At 44.9% G+C, this 12,762-nt stretch overlaps 1 protein-coding gene across 4 annotated transcripts in view; it reads left to right on the top strand.

Moving 5' to 3' along the window:
• The window catches only part of LOC121547078 (ubiquitin carboxyl-terminal hydrolase 22-like), a 33,456-nt gene that overhangs the window by 18,944 nt on the left and 1,750 nt on the right, over positions 1-12,762 (top strand). For 2 of the 4 annotated variants that reach the window (XM_045209757.1, XM_045209754.1), the window contains 9 exons: positions 3,270-3,371; positions 6,406-6,572; positions 6,999-7,146; positions 7,693-7,798; positions 9,046-9,204; positions 9,530-9,656; positions 9,787-9,878; positions 10,650-10,709; positions 11,385-11,534. In XM_045209757.1, coding sequence (XP_045065692.1) covers positions 3,270-3,371; positions 6,406-6,572; positions 6,999-7,146; positions 7,693-7,798; positions 9,046-9,204; positions 9,530-9,656; positions 9,787-9,878; positions 10,650-10,709; positions 11,385-11,534 — 1,111 coding nt within the window. The remainder of the gene's footprint in view (positions 1-3,269; positions 3,372-6,405; positions 6,573-6,998; positions 7,147-7,692; positions 7,799-9,045; positions 9,205-9,529; positions 9,657-9,786; positions 9,879-10,649; positions 10,710-11,384; positions 11,535-12,762) is intronic. The other 2 variants (XM_045209755.1, XM_045209756.1) reach the window with 2 other exon arrangements.

Genomic DNA, 12,762 nt, shown 5'->3' with positions numbered 1-12,762 from the left:
GGTGTGAAAAGAGTGTCTCAGCTTTAGGGCTGTCCCCGACAACATTTTCTTTAGGTCAACCAAAGTCTGTTCTTTCAACCAATCGATTGGTAGAAATTTTAAAACGTGTATTTTTCTGTGTTTTAATAAAATCAACTATATACAGTGCATTCGGAAGGTATTCAGACACCTTTCTTTTTCTAAAATTGATATTTTTTAAACACCCCCATGACAAAGCAAAAACACTTTTTTTGACATTTCTGCTAATGTATTACAAATAAAAAACAGATACCCTATTTACATACGTATTCAGACCCTTTGCTATGAGACTCGAATTTGAGCTCAGGTGCATCCTGTTTCCATTGACCATCCTTGATGTTTCTACAACTTGATTGGAGTCCACCTGTGGTAAATTTAATTGTTTGGAAATTATTTGGGAAGGCACACACCTGTCTATATAATGTCCCACAGTTGACAGTGCATGTCAGAGCAAAAACCAAGCCATGAGGTAGAAGGCATTGTCCGTAGAGCTCCGAGATAGGATTGTGTCGAGGCACAGATCTGGGGAAGGGTACCAAAAAAATTCTGCAGCATTGAAGGTCCCCAACAACACAGTGGCTTCCATCATTCTTAAATTGAAGAAGTTTGGAACCACCAAGACTCTTCCTAGAGCAAAGTACAGAGAGATCCTTGATGAAAACCTGCTCCAGAGCGCTCAGGACCTCAGACTGGGGCAAAGGTTCACCTAAGCACACAGCCAAGACAACGCTGGAGTGGCTTCGGGACAAGTCTCTGAATGTCCTTGAGTGGCCCAGCCAGAGCCCAGACTTGAACCCGATCGAACATCTCTGGAGAGACCTGAAAATCTCTGAGCAATGATGCTCCCCATCCAACCTGACAGAGCTTGAGAGGATCTGCAGAGTAGAATGGGAGAAACTCCCCAAATACAGGTGTGCCAAGCTTGTAGCGTCATACCCAAGAAAACCAGAGGCTGTAATCGCTGCCAATGGTGCTTCAATAAAGTACAGAGTAAAGGGTCTGAATTCCTATGTAAATGTGGTATTTCCGTTTAGTTTGTATTTTTTACAAAAAATTCAAAAAATGTGTTTTTGCTTTGTCATTATGGGGTATTATGTGTAGATTGATGAGGAAACAATTTAATCCATTTTAGAATAAGGCTGTACCGTAACAAAGTGGAAAAACTCAAGAGGTCTGAATACTTTCCGAATGCACTGTATGCATTGAGCTTGTCTGATGCTTTAAGCGCACTGTTTGAAATAAGACACAAACAAGAGGGAGCCAGAGATCAAGAAAAAAAAACATACTCGACCATCCTCCTCCCGATCCTTCTGGCTTTCACAGATTCTGATGTTACTCTCCTGAATTTGCCGGTAATAGGTTACACGAGGAGTCTGCAACCTTTCTGATGTGGAATTTCAATTTATCTTACAATTTCTACCGATCTGCGTGCCAGTTGTGGTTTTCATATGCACATTTTCGTGTAACATTGTCATTTCATTTATAATGTCTTCGTATCTCAAGATCATTGTTATGTGGTTAATAAAAATTTGATCTAAATAAAAATTATACAAACCTAAAAAGTAACTTCTATTGCCATTGCCAACTATGTAAAAATAGCCTATAAAGCCAACAAATAAAAACATTGCAGCCTGCAGGTAGAAAATATCCTGATTTAAAAAAAATAAAAAATAATCCTATCAATCACATTGGCTATGCATGGCCTGTCTGCAATGAACTTGAAACATTGCATCAACTATTAACTTGGGTCTGGGCCTGAAGCTCATGCTAGCAAACTTGCAACATTGTATAAAATATTCTGGGCCCTCACAGTTTACAAAGCCAGTGAGCTCGGGACGGACACAGCTGTCAGCTATTTGCGCAAGGGATAAGAAGTAATCAAGTGGGCCTATTTTATGACGTTTTTGCCTTTCACACTGAGTGGTTATCGAAAGGGAGAGGGCTGGGAAGATTTTTCATATAGATTGAGGAACTGTTGTTCTCAATGGATGTGAAAACAGACTTAGTTTGCTTGCTGTTTGAGGTGAAGAAAACATTACTTTGAGAAGCTCCACACCTCATTAGTGGTGGTGCGTTAAGCCAATCAGAAATACTATCAGATCCCCAAATGGTTATATTTAAATGCCTACATTTGTGCACAGGCCAGGTAGCCTATAGGCCTGCTTCTATGCGTAATCAGGTACGCATCCTTACGCAATATTGATAATTACTCAATTGACAACTCTACAGCATACAATGACATTCTAGACGATTTTCTGCTTCCAACTTTGTGGCAACAGTTTGGGGAAGGCCCTTTCCTGTTTCAGCATGACAATGCCCCAGTGTACAAAGCGAGGTCCATACAGAAATGGTTTGTCGAGATCGGTGTGGAATAACTTCACTGGCCTGCACAGAGCCCTGACCTCAACCCCATCGAACACCTTTGGGATGAATTGGAACACCGACTGTGAGCCTAATTGCCCAACATCAGTGCTCGAACTCACTAATGCTCTTGTGGCTGAATGGAAGCAAGGCCCCGCAGCAATGATCCAACATCTAGTGGAAAGCCTTCCCAGAAGAATGGAGGCTGTAATATCAGCAAAGGGGAGACCAACTCCATATTAATGGCCATGATATTGGAATGAGATGTTCGACGAGCAGGTGTTCATATACTTTTGGTCATTTAGTGTATTTATTTATTCATGTAATTGCTACTGCTCAACCAAACAATCAACTAGTCGACTAATTGAGGTCAGCCCTACTCAACTTAATCCACTGAGCTAGGGCAAATCTTGCTAGCAAGTATATAAATATTGTTTGTGCAACAGCTTGTTCTTAATCAGAGAGGAAAAGGCAAAGAATATTCTACCCATCTTTTTAAATGTAATTAGGGTCCCATGGGAAACACTGACCAACATTTTGGTTCCTGCTTTGTCACAACAATCTCCTGCCTTACTTTTTCATTCGTTGTCATGCCAAACAAAACTGCATTCCGAGTGCCCACTGTATTCCAACCATGCAATTAGAATGATCATTCTGTTTCTATCATTCCAACAGTTTACCCAAGTGTTATCTATAATCGCAAGTAAAATCGCAATATTTGGTACAGAAATCGCAATTAAGATTTTTGTTGCCCATATCGTGCAGCCCTAGTACATTACTGCACCTCTGGTAGACACAATGGAAAACACCCATATTGTCTAAGTCCTCCAAGGTCTCTGCTTTGCACTTGTTTTTTAAACGTTTTCTTTCCTGTCGTTTGTGTGTGTCAGGTGTAGGGGAGAAGTATTCGACGTGGGAGCCCACCAAGCGAGAGCTGGAGCTGCTGCGGCACAATCCAAAGCGTCGGAAAATGACGACAAACTGCACCATCGGTGAGGGCTCCTCCAGTGCCGCACTGGCTGGCTACAGCAAGAGTTGTCTTGTGCCTGGTGTGAAAACAAACCATAGTCCCTTATCCTAGCTCCTTACCCTGCCTAGCCCCTACCCTCTCCCCTTTCTGTGTTTCCAAATCTGAAGAAACCCAATAATGGGATAAGCAATATGACAGAAGGAAGTTGTAAGGCTTGGTGGAGCCATTGCCATTTTGAACACGCCATATTGGTCCATTCAGACCTGCAAACACAGAAGTGTTAGGGGAAGGGACTAGGGCTAACACAACTCTGGTCTGCTTCTCTCTATATGGGTGTAGTTAATTCCCAAGAGGTTCAGTGTGATTACAGCAGCTGCAGTATAGACTGTGATGTCTGGAGTATGTGGGTAGATAGAACCCCCAGTCTCTCATTAATCTCATTGCAGACTCTCCTGTTGGCTATGTCTGAAAAAGTATGTGTGTCCATGTGTGTGCACAGTAGTAGTATGTTATTGATCAGGGATTTAGAAAGTGCTGTCCAGTGGAGAAATAAGACATTCCTCTCCTTCTCTCTCATTCTCACCCCTCCTCCTCCACACAGCTATGGAGCAGCTCCGACAGGGTTGGAGAATGAATGGTGTTAAACCACATCGCAGCAGTCTACTGCTAGGTGCTAAACATTCACGGTTTCTCTCTCGCGCTCTCAAATCTCAATTTGTATTTTTGTCAAGGTGCCCTGTACCGTGTCTAATGGTGCCCTGTGGGGGGTGTTTTCGTATCCAGAAGGCAGCAACCTCCTCGCTCTCTGACAGGTGCTCACAGCCGGAGCTGCTTGTCTCTCCATTCCTTTTCTGTTTAGTTAAATACTAAACTCAGGATTCTAGGGTGAGCAGCTGGTCAGAAGCAACATGTTTTTTTAAATATGTCATTGTGTATTTGTTGTAAATGTTTTCGTGGCAGTTGTGTAAAAAGTAAATAGTTGGAAGAGTTCATTGGAAATAATGCCATTGTTGAGTAGATGCTATTTTCTCTTGAACCATATGGTCTATCTACTAGGAACTCATGGACATCATGGATTGCAGTATAAACAATCTATACTGTATATATGAATCATTTTATAAAAGGTTATGCAAAAATATATAAAAATGTCACATGCTTCGTAAACAACAGGTGTAGGCTATTAGTGGAATGCTTACTTACGGGTCCTTTCCAACAATGCAGAGTTAAAGATGAACAAAAGAATTAATAATGAAATTGTGACATGAGGAATAAACGCACAGAGAATAAAGAATAACGAGTAAAAAATAACATGGCTATATACAGGGAGTACCAGTACCGAGTCGATGTGCAGGGGTACAAGGTAATTGAGGTAGCTATGTACATAACGGTAGGGGTAAAGTGACTAGGCAACAGGATAGATAATAGACAGTAGCAGCAGCAGCATATGTGGTGAGTGTGAAAGTGCATGTGGCGTCAGTATGCATGTGTGCGCGTGTTTTGTATGCGTGTTGGGGTGTCAGTCTAAGTATGTGTGGGTAGAGTCCATTGTGTGTGCATAGTCATTCAGTGCAAAAGTTAATACAAAGAAGGGTCAATGCAGCTAGTCCGGGTAGCCATTTGATGAGCTATTTAGCAGTCTTATGGCTTGGGGGTAGAAGCTGTTAAGGGTCCTGTTGGTTCCAGACTTGGTGCACTGATACCGCATGTCATGTGGTAGCAGAGAGAACAGTATGACTTTGGTGGCTGGAGTCTTTGACAATTTTGTGGGCCTTCCAATGACACAAGCTGCTATAGAGGTTGTGGATGACAGGGAGCTCGGCCCTAGTGATGGGCAATACTCACCACCCTCTGTAGCGCCTTGCGCTGTGTGGGTGGTTGTGTGTGTGTGGGCCGTGTTTATTCCTTAGTGATGTGGACACCAAGGAACTTGAAGCTCTCAACCCGCTCCATTACAGCCCCATCGATGTGGATGGGGGCGTGCTCGCCCCTCTGTTTCCTGTAGTCCATGATCAGCTCCTTTTGTCTTGCTGACGTTGAGGGAGAGGTTGTTGTCCTGGCACCACACTGCCAGGTCTCTGACCTCTTCCCTATAGGCTGCCTCATTGTCGTCGTTGATCAGTCCTACCACCGTCGTGTCGTCAGCGAACTTGATGGTGTTGAAGTCATACGTGGCCACGCAGTAGTGTGTGAACAGGGAGTACAGGAGGGGACTAAGCACACACCCCTGAGGCGCCCCCGTGTTGATGGTCAGCGTGGCAGATGTGTTGTTGCCTACCCTCACCGCCTGGGGGTGGCCCTCAGGAAGTTCAGGATCCAGTTGCAGAGGGAGGTGTCCAGTCCCAGGGTCCTGAGCTTGGTGATGAGCTTGGAGGGGACTATGGTGTTGAATGATGAGCAGTAGTCAATTAACAACATTCTTACCTTAGGTATTCCTTTTGTCCAGGTGGGTGAGGGCAGTGTAGAGTGCCATAGAGATTGCATCATCTGTGCATCTGTTGGGGTGGTATGCGAATTGGAGTGGGTCCAGGGTGTCTGGTATGATGGTGTTGATGTGAGCCATGACCAGTCTTTCAAAGCATTTCATGGCTAGAGATGTGAGTGCTACGGGGCAGGTTACCTTGGCGTTCTTGGGCACGGGGACTATTATTCAAGTATAAATTACCAAAGTTACAATAGATTGAAATTACCGGTAGCTTTGCATGCAACCCTACCTGTCAGGGTATCCCAGCTCTGTGGGTCTTACCCTGTTGGCCTCCTGACAGTGTGGGGCTGCTGTGTTCACTCCAACCTCCGTCTAGGGACCACTGTGACCATCTGTTACAGCCTTGGCTCCACTGGTTCTCATTTACTGTAGTGGTTTTGGAACTGGAAATAATATTCAAGATTGGTATGATCTCTGTGTTTCTACATCTCTCTCCCTCCCTCCCTCTCTCTCTCAAGCTCTTTTTCCCCCCCCATTTACTTGTCTGTTCCTTTTTCTCTCCATCTCCTGCCTCCTGCTTCTCTCTCTGTTGCTCTTCCCCTCTCTACCTCTAACCCTCCCCTCTCTCCCTCAGGTCTTCGAGGTCTGATCAATCTGGGCAACACGTGTTTTATGAACTGTATCGTCCAGGCCCTCACCCACACACCCCTGCTGCGGGACTTCTTCCTGTCCGACAGACACAAGTGTGAAATGCAGTCCAACTCCTGTCTGGTGTGTGAGATGTCCCAGCTCTTTCAAGAGGTAAGGGGTTAAACATATATTTCTCTCTTTCAGGCTCACACCTCCTCCATTCTCCTCCCTCTTTGTTTCTCAGCCCACCTCTACTGCTGTCTAGCACTCTTCTTCTAAATCTTTCATCTCAGCCCAAAACGATCTTCTCTTTCTTTTTCTCTTCCTCTAAAACCATTATTGTGGAAAGTACTTAGCTAGCTAAGTCATTGTCACATTGAGTCAGTACGTGGTGGGATTTGCATGGTTTAAGGGCCTGTTTCATCCCGCCCCTTCGCCAACCCTTATTCTCTCTTATCCCTCTTTTTCTTTTCCCTCGCCTCACTTTCTTTCTCCCTCTCCATTCCCCCGCTCCTTCTCCCCTCCCATTTTTAACATTTCCGTTCTTTCTTCCTCCCTCTCTCTCTCTCTCTCTCTCTCTCTCTCTCTCTCTGTCAGTTCTACTCGGGCCACCGTTCGCCCCACATTCCCTTCCGACTGCTGCACCTGGTGTGGACTCACGCGCGCCACCTAGCAGGCTACGAGCAGCAGGATGCCCACGAGTTCCTCATCGCTGCCCTGGACGTGTTGCACCGCCACTGCAAAGGTCTGCATCATAGTACAGGAGCATACACACACACACTACATTATAAGACCTACCTTTTTATATATAGTGGCAGACACCCTAAAATTACACAGCCTTTCACCCACATACATGTACACACACAAACTTGTACAGACAATCCGATTGTAGAAAGCAATACTGCTCTACTCAAATGGCACCCACACTCTGTACTTCTGCTACGATCAAACGATTGGAGGAAAAGTAGGAATATGAGAAAGGAAGAGGACAGCGAGTGGGGGAGAATGACTAGAGAGGAGGAGAGTGAAGGAACTGGCTGGTCTGCTATCTGACTGCCTGGATGTGCTGAGATGAGAGGCTGCTAATTGACACAGAGCCTCTTTACATAAGTGCTGATTGTGTTTGCTTGGCTGTGTCCTCCTCCAACATCCCTCATTTTCTCACTCTTTCTCTCGATCTGTCTTTCTCTGATACTGTGGGTGGGGGGGTGGGGGGGGTTATGCGGCAGTCGACAAGCTTTAATTCTCAATCGTGTGTATGTTTGTCCCTGTGCTCTCCATGTTCACCAAGGAGATGATAACGGGAAGAAGGCCAACAACCCCAATAACTGCAACTGCATCATCGACCAAATCTTCACTGGGGGCCTGCAGTCTGACGTCACCTGTCAAGTCTGCCAGTATGCTCCTCTCTCTTTCTCTCTCTGTGTGTGTGTGTGTGTGTGTGTGTGTGTGTGTGTGTGTGTGTGTGTGTGCTTGTCAGCAGTGTGAAAGTTATTTTTCCTCTACATCTTTATGTTTCACCCTTACTGTGTGTGTGTGTGTACTCTTGTTGCATCATGTTGATCAGGCTTCAAACCAACACTTTTTTACATCACTCACTCATCCCTGATCTGACCCCTTCTCCTCTGCAGGGAGTCAGGGAGAGTGGGACTGATTTTGAACACACACACCACCCACTGCTCCACTCCCACTGCTTTAGCAGCCAGGCCCCCTACTGGCCAGTGTAGGCTCTGACATAGTGTTCTACCCACATCTGGGGGACACATAGATATATTATAATAATAAGCCATTTAGCAGGCCAAATTACATAATTACTACAAGCACGGGAAAAAAAGGATCACAAAGAATAGTGATTTCATTTTGAGTTTGCAACCCTGATTGAGAAGCATTAGTGCAATTTTTTTTTGATTTGTATAGACGGATTGGTTGTTTAGCAACAAAACCGACGTGTGCGCAACTATGGGGTAAAACAGACAGGGTTGGCTTAGATTGTTGACATGTAAACTATATTTAGTTTCCAATGTTTATTAAAAACATAAATTTGCACAATGAGCACTTGTTGTCTCTCAAATACATCGTTAAAGTTGTTGGTTAGCTAACTAGATAATTTTAGCCATATTAGCATTGGCATGAAATCAGTCAAAATACCTCAAAACAAGACATCTTATCAAGAAGATGAAACTAGCTGAAACGAGTCACTTACGATTGCCCACATCGCAGTTTCTTGACATTGTTGGTAGCCATCCCAAATCACTTACAGGACTCAGACTTCTACCCCATTGAAGCGTGCGTGTCGTTGTCAGCTAACACGTCTAAATATACACTCGCATGCAAACTAACATTGTCAAAGTGTTGTTACTGTGACTACTTAGGTAGCCTAGCGGTTAAGAGGTTTAGGTCAGTAACTGAAAGGTCGCTGGTTCTAATCCCCGAGCCAACTAGGTGAAAAATCTGTTTGTGTCCTTGAGCAAGGCACTTAACCATAATTGGTCCTGTAAGTAACTCTGGATAAGAGCGTCTGCTAAATGACTAAAATGTACTTATATGGTGGGGGTCATAAGATGGTTTAATAGGCTTTGGGTCAGTCAAAGCCCAAACGTTACAGGGCCATTCCCTAACAGACCCCTCCCCTCTCGTCCTGTAGTGGTGTTTCCACGACGATAGACCCATTCTGGGACATCAGTCTGGACCTGCCGGGGTCGTCCACGCCCTTCTGGCCCCTCAGCCCCGGGGGGGACGGCAGCACACTCAACGGAGAGAGCCACCTCTCAGGGGCCACCACACTCACAGACTGTCTACGCAGGTATCTCATCACTCTATCCCTCTCTCCACCTCTCAGGGGCCACCACACTTACTGATTGTCTAGGCAGGTACTACTCATCCCTTTATCTTCATCACTATCCCTTTCGCTGTTGCTCTCTTTCTCTCTCCCGCTCTCCGTCTATCAGCGGCCATCACTCTCACTTTGTCTATGCAGGTAATCATCCCTCTGGCTATTTCCTTCCACTTCCACTCATCGCTTTAACCTTCTCTGTATCTCTCTATTCGGCTGTCCATCTTTCTACCATGCAGACACACTCACACACGCACGCACGGAGTGTGTTCTTACCCTTGTCCGTCTTCTGCAGGTTTACCCGACCAGAGCACTTAGGGAGCGGCGCCAAGATCAAGTGTAGCGGTTGCCATAGTTACCAGGAGTCCACCAAACAGCTGACCATGAAGAAGCTCCCCATTGTGGCGTGTTTCCACCTCAAAGTGAGTGTGTTTTCTCTGTATTTGTGTAAAAAAATAGAACTTTAGTATGTCCTACCACTGTAATATCTCTTAACCGCTCCCTTTGTCTCGTACTCCACTCTTGCTCTCCTCTGTCTCTCTCTCTCTCCAGCGGTTTGAACACTCTGCGAAGTTGCGGAGGAAGATCATTACGTACGTCTCGTTCCCCTTGGAGCTGGATATGACTCCCTTCATGGCCTCCAGGTCAGTCTGAACAATGAGCCAGTCACACATTGGAGGAGACGAGGGCTGCATCTCAATAGTCTGATGTCCCTTCCTTTATTCATATTATCCTTCTTCTGCACTGATCTGAGAGAAGTGACTAAGTGAAAATCAGTCCACTGATGGTCTCTTTGCTATGTAGCCTTCACCTGCTGATTCTTAAATCAGTGATAATGAAGGAAAGGAGAACGGGAAAGGCCCCTTGAGTCAATTGAGATGCACCCCCTCTCCCGCATAGAATTATACGTGTGTGTGTATGTGCTGTCCGACCAACCACATCCATTTGCTGTGTATGTAATTGGTGGTTTAACTTAATTAGCCAAACACAGGTGTGCGCGCACACACACACACTCATCCGTAACTCCCCATGCGTATCCCCTGATGTGCAGCATGTCAAAACGGCACCTGCTGCTGAGGGGACTCAAATTAAGTCAAATGGATTCAGATCGCTCTCCTCCAGAGAGAAAGAAAGGGATGACTGCAACTGCATGAATTGAATGAATAAGTGTACGTATGAAAGGGATGTGTTACATTGGTGCGAAGGTGGGAATGTAATCTAGGATTAGTGTCAGTCAGTCAGGGGCCTCATTAGAAACAGTGCCTGACAGGGTGAGGTGTTAATCTCATAGCTAAGTCAACTTCAAAGGGGTGCTCTGAGGATTTATTGTAATGTACATGTATGATATTAAGCTAGAGGATGGCTTAGTGTGATGGTCTTTGTTCGTTGTTGCTGACATATTGTGTGTCTTTCAGTAAAGAGAACAGGATGAACGGACAGTACCAGCAGTCAGTAGACGTTTTCAACGACAATAAGTAAGTGCACTGTCCCTCTAACAATGGTATTACACTGAGTATACAAAACATTAGGAACACCTGCTCTTTCCGTGACAGACTAATAACCAGGGAAATCCAGGTAAAAGCTATGATCCCTTATTGAAATCCACTTCAATCAGTGTAGATGAAGGGGAGGAGACAGGTTAAAGAAGGATTTTTAAGCCTTGAGACAATTGAAACATGGATTGTACATTTGCGCCATTCAGAGGATGAATGGGCAAGACAAAAAATGTAAGTGCCTTTAAACGGGGTATGTTAGTAGGTGCCAGGCGCACCGATTTGTGTCAAGAACTGCAACGCTGCTGGGTTTTTCACGCTCAACAGTTTCCTGTGTGTATCAAGACATCCAGCCAACTTGACACAACATGGGGCAGCATCCTTGTAGAGTCCAGGCCTGGACGAATTGAGACTGTTTTGAGGGAAAAAGGAAGGGTTGCAACAACATTTTAGGAAGTTTTCCTAATGTTTGGTATACTCAGTGTATGTTGCATGTAAAGAACAATACAATGACAGTGAATTGCTTTGATTTGAACCAATTCTCACCCATTTTCTGCCTCCCTTTCTCGCTCTCTTCCCCCTCTCCCGTTCTCTCTTTCTCTCCCCCTCCTTCCCTCCCTCCACTCTCTCTCCATGCCTTCCCCTCTCTCCCTCCAGGTATTCTCTGTTTGCGGTGGTCAACCACCAGGGTACTCTGGAGAGTGGTCACTACACCACGTTCATCCGGCAGCACAAGGACCAGTGGTTCAAGTGTGACGATGCCGTCATCACCAAGGCCAGCATCAAGGACGTGCTGGACAGTGAAGGGTGAGCTCAGACCACTACAACCTCAACCTTTATGGTGTTAACCCCTTAAGGTCGATGTCCCTGCCCCCGCGGAAATCAAATTAGCATAGTTTAAAAATCTGTCCGTTTAAGCTAGAGAAATGTATTTTTTTGTTGCATTGAAGGCATCTCAATCCACCGTATCCACTGATGTCGCACTTCCGCATCTGCAGTGACAGAGCTAGAGCGGTGTTTGTCAGACCATGAGACATCCTGCAAAATTGGTCTTCTCACAAAATCGTCTGTAGCGTCCAAACGGTTTGGCCTACAAACTATTGTTGGCCAACAAACGGTGGTGTTCTCCGTTTTGCTCTACGACCCCCACAAGCGTCTTGGGACTCGTCTGAAGTCAGTACAGCCAATCTGCCAACTTCTGTCTGTAGCGTCCGAACAGTTTGGGCTACACACTAATATTACCCCTCTGTAGAAAGGTGAGACTCTCACGAACACATAATGTCATTTTGTTGTTTTGCTCTAGGACGCCCACAAGACTTGTCTGAAGCTTCCCTGGTACCAGTTGAAAACATTAATGGAAGTATATATGGACACTGTTTAGTGCCAAAAATAAGGGGTTAAATACATAAATACAAAAAAAAAGAATATATACAAATGTGTCCTGATCTTTCTTATATCTCTCAGATATAGGTCAGACACTTCAGAACAAACTTTCTTTAGGTTTTTTGGGGGGGACTATCTGTTGTTCCATGTATGGGCTAATAGCAGTAAGCCAAAAATATGTTTTCATCAAATTATATTTAAATATTTTTTGGGGATACTTCAAGGGGTCCTAACATTCAAAATCAAATAGCTAAATGATCATCGGTATGACCTTCTTAAAACAATTCCATATAGCTTAGTAGAACTGGGCCGCAGGTAGCCTAGCGGTTAAGAGCGTTGGGCCAGTAACCGAAAGGTTGGTGGTTCGAATCCCTGAGCCTATTAGTTGAAAAATCTGTCGACGTGCCCTTGAACAAGGCACTTAACCCTAGTTGCTCTGGATAAGAGCAGCTGATAAATGACTCAAATGTAAAAATGTAGAACTCCCCTCCCCTGGCTTAGACAGGGCTTAGACTCTTATGGGTTAAAAGCTCATACAATCCTTACCTTTACCATTACGGGGTTAAACATATAGCAGATCTGGTGTCAGGGGTTAGGGGCAACATCTACCCACTGTCTTTTGAGGGAGGTTTCCCAGACATCGATTAAGCCT

The sequence above is a fragment of the Coregonus clupeaformis genome, chromosome 31 (genome assembly GCF_020615455.1).
Source record: "Coregonus clupeaformis isolate EN_2021a chromosome 31, ASM2061545v1, whole genome shotgun sequence".
Classification (NCBI taxonomy): domain Eukaryota; kingdom Metazoa; phylum Chordata; class Actinopteri; order Salmoniformes; family Salmonidae; genus Coregonus; species Coregonus clupeaformis.
The sequence above is the reverse complement of the archived record's forward strand: the minus strand, read 5'-3'. Positions and strand labels throughout refer to the sequence as shown.